This window comes from Drosophila subobscura, chromosome J (genome assembly GCF_008121235.1).
Source record: "Drosophila subobscura isolate 14011-0131.10 chromosome J, UCBerk_Dsub_1.0, whole genome shotgun sequence".
NCBI classification, from domain to species: Eukaryota; Metazoa; Arthropoda; class Insecta; order Diptera; family Drosophilidae; genus Drosophila; species Drosophila subobscura.
The window spans coordinates 17,634,163-17,647,313 of NC_048532.1; the positions used below are offsets into that span (position 1 = coordinate 17,634,163).

Below are 13,151 nucleotides of genomic sequence, written 5' to 3' on the forward strand. Positions count from 1 at the left end.
GAGCAATGAGAGAAAGAGATGAGTTAAACAAGGAGCACAACGCAGAATCAATGGCAATCATGGTGGATGAACGTATGGCGATGGCGAAATGATTCAATTTTGGCTTAAAGCTAAAGCTACACCTGACTGGGGCTGGGGCTGGGGCTGGAAATGTGGGAGGCAGAATGACCATGGATGATCACAAATCCCTACCTTGACTCTCCGAATGGGGGTCCCTTAGGCGGCCCACTTTTCGTCGCACTTTCGTGTACTCCGGCTCCTTGGACTGGTATAAAATTGTGCATTAGGCATCATTACTTCACTCATTATCCCACACCCTTTCACTCACATGATAGCTCTCTGGCTTGACATCGTGATAGACAAAGGATCCGCGCACCGAGTGGTACGGACCGCTGTAGACATTGCCGCTGTAGGAGCTCTCGCTGTAGGTCTGTTTGTTCAGCTGAAATGTGGCATAGGGACAAATGTCCTCGATGTACTCATTGCCCTCCGCTTTGCCAAAGCTGCCCGAATCGTTGGAGTTGGAGCCGCGAGGCTGCGAAGTGCCCGGATTGCAACGCACTGCCAAATACTGCTGATCGCGGTTCTGTTTGTTCTGCAGATTGGCCAGCGAGGGGGACTCTGACAGTGAAGAGCTCGCCAGACGCGCTTGATTGTTTAGTTCTGTTTTGGGGATGAGAATTATCAGTAAGGATTAAATATGGTTGTGCGGTGACATACTTCTCTTGCGCAGAAACAAGGCAGCTCCGATGAGAGCCAGCAACATGAGCAGCGAGACGCAAATGGGCAGCAGCAGCTTGAAGTTCGCGTAGAAAGGCAAATCGCTCAGGTGGGAGACAGGTGTGGAGTGGTCATTAGTGTAAAGAACTGCAAGTAGAAGAGATTTTAATAGATTCTACGCTGCAAGGGGCACTATTCCATGGTCCTACCTCCTTGCGTTGAGAGCGTCGTAAAGTTGTACACGGCCGTCGTGGAGCCCGCATTGTTGTGTGCCGTCACCTTCAGCTGATATTTGGTGCCGGGCGTCAGTTCGCTGACCGTGTAAATCCGCTCCGTGGGTGGAATATGATTGGAGACGACATTCCACGAAGATCTGCCATAGATGCGTGATTCAATCATGAAGTAGAGTATGCCGCAGCCACCATCGCCCCAGGAGTCCAGCCAGCAGGTGACGCTCGTCGAGTTGTTGGTGATCATTTGGGAGTGCTTCGGCTGCACGGGCGGATTGCCCTTGGTGTAGGAGTTGACAATGTCGCAGGGCAGCCCGGTGCCGATCTTGTTGTAGGCCGTGATGTACAGCTGGTAGCGTGTGCCGCACCAGAGATTGCTGAGCAGATGCGAAGTGGTCTTGGCATCCACCTGCAGCTCCTCCCAGTCGCCGTTGTCCCGCTTGTAGTTGATCACGTAGCCGAGAATGGGACTGCCGCCGTGGCTGTTGTCCAGCCACTCCAGATGCAGGCTGTCCGTGTAGGCATTGATCACCGTCAGATTGGGCGCCTCGGGCGGCACCTTCACCACAATGTTGTACACGATCTCGTCCTTGCCCCAGGTGTTCTCCACGCTGCACGTGTAGTTTCCGGCATCACTCGCCTGGCACTCCTTCATGTAGAGCGTGCCGTTCTTGGCGATGGTCTTGCGCGCACTCGTCTCCATGTTGTGGCCATCCTGGCGCCAGATTGTCACCGGTGCGGGGGCGCCCACCTTGCGGCAGGGCAGCTCCAGATGCTCCTTCCAGGGCGTGACAATCCGCTGGCTGAAGGAGACAATGCGGGCGGGCACCTTGTTGTTCGGCGGCACCGTCACCACCTGCGTCTTCTCGCCCTCGCCCATCTTCGTGGAGGCGGTGAGCCAGAACTGGTACGTGGCCGACTCCTGGGTGCGCACCGTCTCGTGCATTTCCACAAAGGGTCCCAGCAGTCGCTTGTGGGTGCCCTCCTCGCGGCCACCCTCCAGCATGGACATGTAAAAGGTGTAGCCCGTCTGCAAAGGGAATCGTGAGCGTGAGTCTTGAAGCTTCAACTGTCGTCGCCTACTTACGATGTCCCCATTGGGCAGGTCCGGGGGCAGCCAGGATATGATGATTTTGGTGCTCGACGCGGGTATCGCCTTGATTGCCTGCGGAGCGGATGGCACTGCATTCCATTCCATTCCATTCGACAATTTGCAATGAAAGGCGCCAGAAATAAATATATGTGCATGAATATATAAAGCTCTCTCTCTCTCTCTCTCTCTCTCTCTCTCGCTTCATGAAAATTGCAAGCGAGGCAACGACATCGTATGATACAGGGGTTGGGGGTGCCGCACCTCGTTTGCGTTCATTGAACCGAATGCCACTTACCATCCTCGTGGGTGCGGCAATAAAACGGTTTGGTTTTCATGCCATCGCCTACTTTGGTGTAAGCCAAAACCCAGACCGTGTAGTTTGTGTATTTGCGCAGATTCTCGATGGTGACGTATTGATTTGTTGACTTGACAACCTCCGGATCGGTCTCTGAGCATGTGTAAGCGATGCAGCAGCATGGGGTTGGGTTACAGCAACGAGAACGAAAACGAGAACGAGAACGAGAACAATTAGCGCTGATTGGAAATATGAGGACCATGAAGTGGGCTAATTAATTGAAAAGTGTCATAAATCGCAGTAGGAAGAAGCAAAAAGGAAGCTGGGCAAGCGCAGCGGCACATAACATTCCGGAATACACATTACATGCCACAGCACTCGTAATCGACCCATTGGTCGTTGATGATGCTGCTCTTGCTGTTGCATAAATGCAACAAAATCCCACTGCCACTTGGGTCATTCGGCAAATTCGTTTCAGAACTCGAGAGAGTCCCCGCCGAGTCACGTAGTTCGAGTTATGAGATGAGGATGTACGAGCTGCCAGGGAAGCTCTCCTTTCTGTTGCCATAACTTGCCTGTAACTCTGACAGGTTTTGTGCGGCACGTGGCTAGGTTTATATTTCTACTGAATGATAGTCTGCTTTAATTTTCAAATAGGTTGTGTCATTCGGTTATCAATAGATATTATAATCAAAACTTTTCGCTATGCAAAATCGAAGCTAAAATAATTGATTGCCTGTACATTTGTGAATCTGTCGGGGTGTGCCTTTAAGTAACATACTTTTAACAAAACTTTTACCGTTTTGCCTTTTAGGCAAAGTCGCGTGGCTTTCAGCATTTAAATGAGTATCCCGAACGCCGAATTACATTTACGAACGTAAGCTTGTATGAAGCTTGCCAAAAGAAGCTTGTTTAAATAAGAAATCGGGTTGCGATAGATGTAGAAACTATATAATTCACGCGTTTAGTATTTAGCGGCCTTTTGCAGCGTAGGATTAAACGTTATTAAAAGCAAATACTAGCAGCTTACAAGCAAAGAACGGTGCTCGAGAGCAAAGTGGATCCTAAGAGAGAGCAGAGTGGATCGATTACAAGCGAAGAACGGTGCTTGACAGCAGAGTGGATCGTAAGAGAGGGCAGAGTGAGAAGCCACAGGCCACAGCTACAGCTTCTGTTACAGTGCGCTTACAACGCTGTTGCCCCGTTAGAACTGCTCCACTGAACATGAATGTGCATGCACACTTATGTACGAGTATGTAGGTAAAAGCATGCAACAACAAAATTGAACACCTTACCGTAGAGCTCATCGATCGATATGTAAAACACTTTGTAGCCCTTGATTTTGCCATTTTGTCCGTCAATGTCCGGCGGTGACCAGGTGATGTAAATCGATGTGGAGCCGAGGACATCGCACTGCGGCGACTCTGGCGGCGATGAGGGAACTGCAAAGGCGACGGCAAAAAGTTTATTAAACGTTTTTCCCCCAGACTGCTGGAGCCAGCGCCCGGTCTGGGGTCAGATTTTGTGCACGGCCAATTAACAAATCCAATCAATGTATGCCAGCCGACAGACCAGACCAGACCGGACCGGACCACAGCCCCATGTCCGTGTTCGTGTCCGTGTCCCCACCCGACTCTTACCATCCTCCATTGTTTGCACGGCAATTTCCTTGCTGGGTGGACCACTGCCCTGGCTGGTGTAGGCCTGCACAATCACATGGTACTGGGTGAACTTGTTCAGATTGCCGAGAATCGTCTCGCCGCCGAAATGGGAGCGCACTTCCACCGTTTTGAAGCTGAAGCCCTGCGTCGGGTTGACCTCCTTGTCCTCGGGCGTGAGCGACATCTGGTAGCCCACGTAGTAGCCGAGCAGAATGCCGTTCCAGTGATCCCGCTCGGGCGCATCCCAGCTGACGGAGATCTCTGTGGAGCTCTTGGCCTCGGCACGCACGGCCAGCGGTGGCCCCGAGGGCACCTCCTCCAGCGTCGTCACCTGCACCACCTCGGAGAACTCGGAGGCGCCCAACTTGTTCTCCGCCGACATGCGTATGTGGTAGGCCTTGGCGGGACGGAGCTGCTGAATGTTGACCACCGTCTGGGCACCCGTGATGGTAATGTGTTCGGCATTCTGCCAAATATCTGTCACAAAAACTTGTGCAAATAGTGAGGAGTTCATTGAGTAAGAGGGGGGAGGGGGGATGGAGATTGGTTTCCCACCTGATATTTGCTTGTAGTACACATGATACTCCTCGATGGGACTGTTGCCAGCAAAGGGCTGACTCCAGGTGAGCTGCAGGCTCCGCGACTGCTGTGAGTTGATACGAAGATTCTTGGGCTGTTCGGGCACCTCCTGAACTATGAGCTGAATGGACATTTCATCCTGTTTTTTTGGGGGAACACACACACACACATGAGTAAGTAAGCTGCCAACCCTTTGCAGCTGCAGCTGCTGCTGCGGCTTTTCGGCTCTCTTTCAAATAGCCATAAATTAGGATCCACAGAAATGTGGAATGGGATTGGGACACTGGGCACTGGCAGAGCGACTTTCAGCATGAATAGAGATGTGATTTATTATGCTTCAGCAAGCAACTTTCGATCGAGCAATGAATGGAGTTCCATGGAGCGACAGTTTGATTAAAGTCAATTCGTTACATAATAATATCACTTAGAGGGCAGTGCCCGTCAGCCCGTCAGCCTGTCAGCCAGTGCAGCCTGTTCCCATTTCCAGTGCCACATCTCTGCCTTGGCCTGTCCCTGACTTACCTGTCCGAATGCATTGCTCGCCTGACAGATATAAATGCCCGTGTCCTGGCGATATGTGTGCGAAATGCCCAATTCGGAGACCATGCCATCGTCGAGCACTTGATCTCTTATGGTGTAGCTGTGTGTGGAACGTACGCTCGGGTGTGTGTGTGTGTGTGGAAGGTGTGTGTGTGATTTATATGCAAGTAAATGCATTAAAGAGATACAACGACGACACATGCAAACGTTGGGACAGGGGCAGTTGGATACCGAGCAGGAGATACGAGGATGTGTGTGTGTGTGTACGTGTTTGCGCAACGTGAGCGATGCAATGCAATTTTATAACAATGTTTTCCACGTTGCAGCAGCAGCAGCAACAACAGTTGTTGTAATTTTGTAGTTGTAGTTTTGTTGACAAAGACGAAGACGTACGAGGCCGAAATACACACACACACACACACACACGCACAGCGGTAGTTGTGTGCGTGTGCAAATGGCATAAATAAATAAAACGCGCATGCATTCAGTTGTTGTTTGTCGAGTGTGGCGTGTCGTCGGGGGTAGGGGAAAGGAAGAAAAAGAGAAAGCCGGAAATACACATACATTAAAACACTTACGATACACAAGTAGGAGGAGGACTAAAACCAGAGCTGCTGCCCAAAGAGCAAAAAATTTCCATAGAAAATAACCAACGGCAAGCCGCTGTTAGAGCCTCATCTTTAGAGCTGAACAGAAATTGATAAAGTTCTGAAACTCAGACACGACATGCGAGAGAGAGAGAGAGCATGAAAATTGATTTTAGGCCTTGGCCCCCATCCCAAGTATCCATCATTTCCTCCGAAACTGAAACCCAATCCGAGCTGCAACCCAAACCCACCCACCACCACAGAGAAACTCTTTTAATTAAAAGCAATTTGTTGTTTGCAATCGACTTGGAATTGATTTCGCCAGACACGCAGACAGCGCAGGAATGAGCGAACGAGAGTGGAAGCGGGGGAAAGGGGGAGTAGTCCCCGACGCTTACCGTGAATCCAGCGACTCGTCAAGATACTGTTGCGTTGCCTGGATTTTCCATTTGAAGTCGATGGGATTGTCGCCCTGCACATTGCACTGCACATGGACCTGCTTGCCCTTGGCCACCGAGATTTGTTTCGTTTTCGTTTGAAAGTGAGCGGGCACTAGGGGAGAGGGAGCGGGAGAGGGAGAGAGACAGATGCATAAAGAAAACAGCGAGGAAGATGCTGATGGAGAGTCGGAGTACCCACCATTCACTTTGAGAAAGATTACTTTGCTGACGCCCGAGCCAATGTTGTTCTTGGCCTCGCACAGAAAGTGTCCCTGCGACTCCTTGCTGATCTTCTTGAAGTAGATGGTGCCATTGGGGAACAGCTGCACGGTGGGCTCGTACAGAAAGTCCTTGTACTCGCCTGGCGTCGGTCCAATGGCCTTCTTCCACGTGATGGTGGGCTTGGGGTAGCCCGAGGCCTGGCAGTGCAGCAGCACATCAGCGCCCGCCTGGGCACTCGAGTCCTTGGGCTCCAGTATCCACTTGGGTGGCACATTCACGGTCAGGGGCACCGTGAACCGCTCCGTGCCCGCCACATTGCCGGCGATGCAGGTATAGTTCCCGGAATGATCCGAGGTTATGTGTTCGATGACGAGGCTGGCGGAGTACTCATCCAAGCGGCGAAAAACCTCGTTGCTAGAGGGAACAGGGAGGGAGTTGCAGCTTTGATTGGGTGGGAGTTTCTGGCTCAACTCACCCCGTGCCAATGAGCGGCTTGCCATTGCGCTCCCAGCGAAAGCTGACGGGCAGATCTCCCTCCAGGATCTGGCAGGAGATGGCCGCACGCATGCCCTCCCGCAGCATGTTTGTCATCGCCTGGATGGGCATAATTTTCGGTGGCACTGTGAATGAAATGAAAGCTTAAGCACAAAACCCCACAGATAGTCAAGGATGTGAGTGGGGCGTGGGGCGTGGCACTGCCATCAATGCAACTTGCGGCTTAGCAACAGCTGCTGCAGCTGCTGCAGCTTCAGTCGAGTAAATTATTATAAAGAGTGAAATGTGGAGGCAGCTGGAGCCGCCGCAGACAGAACACAAAAGTCAATGACTCCATTGTGGGTCCATTGCAGGCAGCCAACCCACCCACTGGGCACCACCCACCATGCAGCATGTGCATTAACTGGGGAAAATAGTTGCCGTTGCCGTTGCCGGCTGTGGCTGCTCTTGCGGCTGCATAGTTTCGTTTCGCCAGTCTAATTGGAATAGTTTCATTGTAGCAGTTCCAGCTACAGCTGCAGGAATAATGGTTACAGGATGGAGAGGGAGCTGCTTCCCCTCTCCCTCTGTCCACTTGCAAATTTTAAATATTGGGAAAACATCTAGCCAAAGCCAGAGCTAGGGACCTACTCACCCAGCACTTGGATCTCCACGTTGCGCCGCGAGGTTTGCTTCTGTTTGTTCTGGGCCATGCACGTGTACGTGCCAGCATCCTCCAGGCGCTGCAGCTGCTCGATAATTAAGGTGCCATTGTTGTAGGCACGCTGGCGGCGATTTATGGGCAGCGTTTGCCCATCTTACCGGATACCAAAAAGCAGCAGCAGCAGCAGCAGGAGCAGGAACAGGAGCAGGCACAAGAGCAGGCAGGCAGCAGGAAGAGAGCGTAGCAAGGCGTTGGCAATTAATTTGTGGCACTCACATAAAACAAAGTTATGCAATTTATGACTTTATGGCTACATGGCACTTTTGGAGTTTACTTTTTCTACAACTTTAATTTATTTGCATGCACACACACAAAGGAAAACGAAACACTTTGCTGGGCGCTTAAAAATGGCCACTAAAATGCTAGGGAAAGATTATGTTTTATATCTGAGAGGCTGTTGTTCTGTGTAGAAATGTATCGCGATGTGTGGCAATTTATGTGTCTTTACTTAGATATTAATCTTAGCATTGTTTCCAGATGTTCATCAATCTCGCTTCCATTTATTCAGCGATCCTTCCCATTTTGCATCTTTTCTGCCCTAGAACCTTGTCATCTATTATTCAACAGTCTTTTACCTAGACCTAAAACATGCAGACTCTGCCCAGAGTATTATTTATCTCTCTTTCAGCACCATAGACATCTTCGTCTTCGACATTTCTGATGATTATTCTGCTCTTTGGCAATATTATGCACAAACACACTGACAACTGCATGCAGAGATAATAATTAACAAATACAATTAAAAATAAAATCAAATGAAAATGTATTTTAAATTTATTTCGCTTAAAAAGCCAAAGGAAATCAGACTGACAGGCAAAAAAGGACGAAAACGAATGCGAATGCGAATTCGAATTCGAACACGAGTCGCAGCAAAAGAGAGAAAGAACCCCAGAAGCAACCAACGTTCATTCTGTAGTTTTAATCATTTTCACTGATATGCGCAATAACAAACATGCCATTTTTAATAACAAACAACTCTCTGGCCAAAAGGCAAATAACCATAAAGAGAAATCACAAAATGACAAAAAAAAGAGATGAGGAAACCAAATATATGGCAAACATTGCCATATCATGCGGGTCGACATATGTATGTATGTACATATGTACATACATTTATGTATATATGTATGGATACATATGTACAGTATTTGTAATGCTTACCTCGCTCCCAGTGTATTTTATCGATGGGATAACCAGCCACGGGACATTTAACAATCAAATCGGAGCCAGAGATTCCAGTTATTTTTGGCATTTCGCGTATGTAAGGCAATCCATAGATGTTCACTTTTGCGCTATGCGAAACCCTGCGACATCAGAGTACATAAAAAACACGTGAACACAGTAAAATGTTTAGAGTTAGCGCTGGAGATGGAAGCGTGTTTTGTTTTCTATGTTTAAATTATATGAAATATTTAATGGAATGTACATAACCAGCAGCCAAGATCTGAGCAGGAGAGCTGTAACAGAGCAACAGAGCTGTTAGCAAACCAGGTGTACATAAGTAGCGGCGCTTGCTAACAGCAGACTGTTAGCTCGCTCACGCTCTCGTTCTGCTCGCCCACGATCCACGCGGCTCACCTGCGGCTCGCCCACGATCCACACGGCTCTCGTGCTGCTCACCCACGATCCACTCGGCAAGCTAAAACCTGAGTATTATTACCGTTTCCACTCACTAGTAAACGTACAAGCTCTAATTTATCCCAAATTTATAGAATTCGGACTACCGTAGTTCATCTGCAATAAAAAGCAGCTACGTAACCTGCAAGTATCTGCCCTTATCTCCATGTAAATTCCATAAAATAACCAAAGCAAAACATACTCTGCAGTTCCAGCTTTAACCTGAATCAATGTTGTGGAATGTTTTGTGCCTGTTCGTCTGCCATCCCTAACTATGATATCTGAACAGTTGAACCGAACCCCTCTCCTGGCCAACAGTTGCCTTACGGCTGCCTCAGCAAATTGTTTGGATTTTATGTCGCTCGTACTCGTCCTCGTCCTCGTCCTCGTCCTGCCTGCAAACAATGGGAGCTCCCCCCTCATACCCCTACCCATAGCCAGCTCCTATTTCTATTCGTATTTTTTGCCATTTTTCCGTATGCCACAACTAAATTTATGATTTAGCATGGAAATGCTTTTTATCGGAGCAGAGGCCTGTGCTCTGTGTTTTATTTATGGAACTGTTACTGCTGGCTGCTGCTGCTGCTCCTCTTCTACTCACTTGCCAATGGCATTCTGTGCCGTGCAGGTATACTCGCCGCCATCCTCCTCCTTGACATTTGATATATTCACGTGGCTGATGACATCGTCGTGGATGGTAACATATTGACCCACTAAAAAGCGCGAGCTGTCCGGAATCTGTGGAAGGGAGTGGTTAAGGGAACACGTTATCAAAGTGGGCCAATTAGCAAAACATTCGCCACTCGGCGCTCTCTCTGCTGCTGGTGAAATCGGAGAACAGATTGCAGATTGCAGAATGCAGATTGAAGCGGAGGTAAAATGAAAAATGCATGTAAATCGAATTGATTGAAATTGCATAAAATTTGCACTACGTAAAAGTGGAAGGAAAGAAACACACAGCAAAGGAGTGGCAAGAAGAGAGAGAGGCAAGTGGGCAAAAAAGGCTCCAAAGAAAATGAAAATGTATGCAAATAAACGAAACAAATCCCGGGCCAAAAAAAAGGCAACACAAATTCTTAGAGCCGAAATATTCGAGTGGCCCCAAAAGGGGAAAAACATGAAAAAGCAAAGGAAAAACCAGAAGGCCTGGGAATCCCAAGTATGCACCAGAGTCCGGGCTAACAAGGGGGCCCGCTCGTTGGCCCAAAGGGGAAGCCAGAGATGCACAGCGATAGCTGTAACTGTGACAAATATTTCTGGCTGTGCCTGTGCCTCTGGCTGTGCCTCTCTGCTCGAATATTTTGGCACTGAGGCAACTTCTTAGCAGCGGAAACGGAAACGGAAACGCTGCCTGCCTGCATTTCCGCTGCCTAAAATGGGACCTCGGGCTGCTCGGACTTGCTAAATGAAGGCTCAAGTTGCGGCGTAGTTTGGTGGCCTAACTTACCGGAAATCCGTCCAGAGACCATGTAAATTGCGGCAGTGGATTTCCGGTGGCAACGCACTTCAATGATACCGTCGGTCCCGGCTGCAGCGTCTGCTCCGAAAACCAATAAAGCAGTTCCGGCGAAGCATCTAAAATGAACAGAAATTGGAGAGAAGTTGAAAACTGAAAATGAACTCAAATGAGGAAGAGATGAAGTTTCCTCCATGCAGTGTGTGTTCCACTTTTAATTATGTTGAAAATTCCCTTCCTTAAACCTTAAACATTCAACTGCAAACAGAACTCACAGCACTCCATCTCCATTTCCATCTTCATCTTTCTATTGAATCGTTTCCCCTCTCCCGAGCCAGTGGCAAAACCAGATTCGCACTTGTATTTTTTGCCATTGCATTTCCTTAGTTTCCGCACTCGCTTTTCCTCTTTTCTTTTGGCAAAGCAAACGGAAAATGCATTTGACAAGGCAGCAGCAGCAGCAGCAGCAGCAGCAGCGAATGTTATCCAGCTGATGAAAATTGTATCAATTTCCGTTGCTTCGTCGCATTGCAATGGATTTTTCGGCTGCGGGATTGTCGTCATCATCATCATCGCCATATCATCCCCATTGCCTGACATTCTCAGTTATAAGCTGCCATATTTATTTGTTCACTCACACACACACACACAGGCATACATATAAGCACACACATACAGCTGCAACGTTGACACAATTGCTGCCATATCCGGCCGCTTAATGGCGCTCCAGCATGTGGCGGGGTGCGGTGCGGTGCGGGGCAGAGCTTTTAACACCGAAAGGCGAAAAGAAAGCAGCGCTTCCACTTCCTGCCCACCCCCCGTCGCCCTGCACCAACGAACTGTGTGCGAAGCATGCCAATAATATATCGAAATCAATTTCCGTTTGCGCCTAAAAGCAAATCACGAAATGTTGCCAAAGCGACAAAGCGCGCAGCGAGTGTCTGTCTGCCTGCTGCGATGTTTATGCGCGCTGCGATATTGCGATAAAGTGCGGCAGACGGAGGAAACAATTTCCATATTTATAGGAAATGCTCAAACGGTTGGACAATGCGTTTGCTGGAAGGATTTCCTCATTGAAAGCGCTTCTTACTGATTATAATTATGCGTAATATTTATGAATAAAAGTGAGTTTATGAAAACTTTGACTGCTCAATGGTAAAAATATATAATGGCATATTTTAAATGGAATTTTTTGGCACAAACTTCTTTGTTTTTATGTGCACTCCACTAGAAATCTTCGATAATCTTCCATAAACTTCTTAATCGCTTTTCTCGTGACACGCATAAACCCCTCAATCGATTGTATCGCTCATTCGAGCGTGTGTGTGTCCCTAAGGCGGCCAAACGATACAATGTGCCACACCCACACCCAACCATCCTCTCCCCTGCTGCTGCGTTTAGTGTCTGCGGCTAGATTTTTAGTGCTGGTAATAAAATTAAGTCGTCGTCGCTGGCAGCAGCAGCCGCCTCCCTCCTCCCCTCTGCTCAGGCTGTTGCTGTGATTTGTTGGGTGGCATCCACCCTGCCGCTCCCTCTCCTTGTGGCTCGTTGAAAAATGTTGGCAATTTGCTAAATTAGAAAATAATGAAATGCAATTATGACAAACATTTATTTGTGTGGTCTGCGGTGGGCACACACACACGGCGAGCGAGCAGCAGCAGGAATGGAATTCCACTCTCGAGTAGGAAATTGCGCTGCTGATTGAGATGTGGCAGGCAGGAGGAGTGTGTGTGGTGTGGTGTGTGCGGTCATAAGTGGTTGTTAATGGCGCACAATCTGTCGAAGCAAAGTGTGTAAGCGATATACGATATTTGATATCACATACCGCCCAGTTGGAGCTCTGCTGTGGACTGAATTTGTTCCCATTCATTGGACACGAAACACTGATACATGCCCGGATCCTCCTTCTGCACCTTCTTGATGATCAAGCGCGGCGGATCGGTGAGTATCTGCATGGGGGGGGAGAGAGAGTTGAATGATGTGCCAGTGGGATGTGCGCCAAAAGTCTTACCTCCACGCGATTGTCCCTGAGTATGGGTTTGCCGTCGTGCAGCCAGTTGACATCGTGCACCGGATGGCCAGAGACAATGCATTGGAATTGCGCATCCTTGTCGACATCCACCGTCTGCACCTGTGGCTGCAGATGCGCCGTCAAAGGTGCTGCAGACATTTCTCCCACTATATATCCATCTTGCCACACACACACACAGAGAGCAACACACTCACCTGTCACCGTTAGCGACACTTGGATGGTCTCCTCGCCAGCCGTATTGTTCACCCAGCACAAATATTTTCCACTATCCTCGAGACGTGCCTGCAATGGTACGAAATCAATTGGCAATCAGCAGCAGGAGGATTCTGCCTACGCACCTTGGTGATTTTCAGCAATCCGGCGGACACGATGGTGATGCGCTCGCTGAGCTGCAGCGGCAGCAGCTGCTCGTTCTCCTCCTTGAACCACCTGCAGGATGGAGCGAGAAACATGCGATGAAATGTTGGACAAACAAAGGACT

General features: G+C 49.0%; 1 protein-coding gene across 5 annotated transcripts in view; it reads right to left on the bottom strand.

Annotated features, from left to right (window-relative positions):
• The window catches only part of LOC117894616 (Down syndrome cell adhesion molecule-like protein Dscam2), a 30,836-nt gene that overhangs the window by 2,438 nt on the left and 15,247 nt on the right, over positions 1–13,151 (bottom strand). For 4 of the 5 annotated variants that reach the window (XM_034801774.1, XM_034801773.1, XM_034801770.1 and 1 more), the window contains exons 8-28: positions 13,009–13,099; positions 12,865–12,952; positions 12,650–12,798; positions 12,464–12,587; positions 10,630–10,757; positions 9,784–9,920; positions 8,727–8,869; positions 7,497–7,658; positions 6,843–6,987; positions 6,345–6,781; positions 6,104–6,257; positions 5,101–5,218; positions 4,555–4,717; positions 3,979–4,488; positions 3,634–3,780; positions 2,339–2,491; positions 2,038–2,132; positions 930–1,980; positions 721–867; positions 329–663; positions 193–265 (exon numbers count right to left, since the gene is read on the bottom strand). In XM_034801774.1, coding sequence (XP_034657665.1) covers positions 193–265; positions 329–663; positions 721–867; positions 930–1,980; positions 2,038–2,132; positions 2,339–2,491; positions 3,634–3,780; positions 3,979–4,488; positions 4,555–4,717; positions 5,101–5,218; positions 6,104–6,257; positions 6,345–6,781; positions 6,843–6,987; positions 7,497–7,658; positions 8,727–8,869; positions 9,784–9,920; positions 10,630–10,757; positions 12,464–12,587; positions 12,650–12,798; positions 12,865–12,952; positions 13,009–13,099 — 4,550 coding nt within the window. The remainder of the gene's footprint in view (positions 1–192; positions 266–328; positions 664–720; positions 868–929; positions 1,981–2,037; positions 2,133–2,338; positions 2,492–3,633; positions 3,781–3,978; positions 4,489–4,554; positions 4,718–5,100; positions 5,219–6,103; positions 6,258–6,344; positions 6,782–6,842; positions 6,988–7,496; positions 7,659–8,726; positions 8,870–9,783; positions 9,921–10,629; positions 10,758–12,463; positions 12,588–12,649; positions 12,799–12,864; positions 12,953–13,008; positions 13,100–13,151) is intronic. The other variant, XM_034801772.1, reaches the window with a different exon arrangement.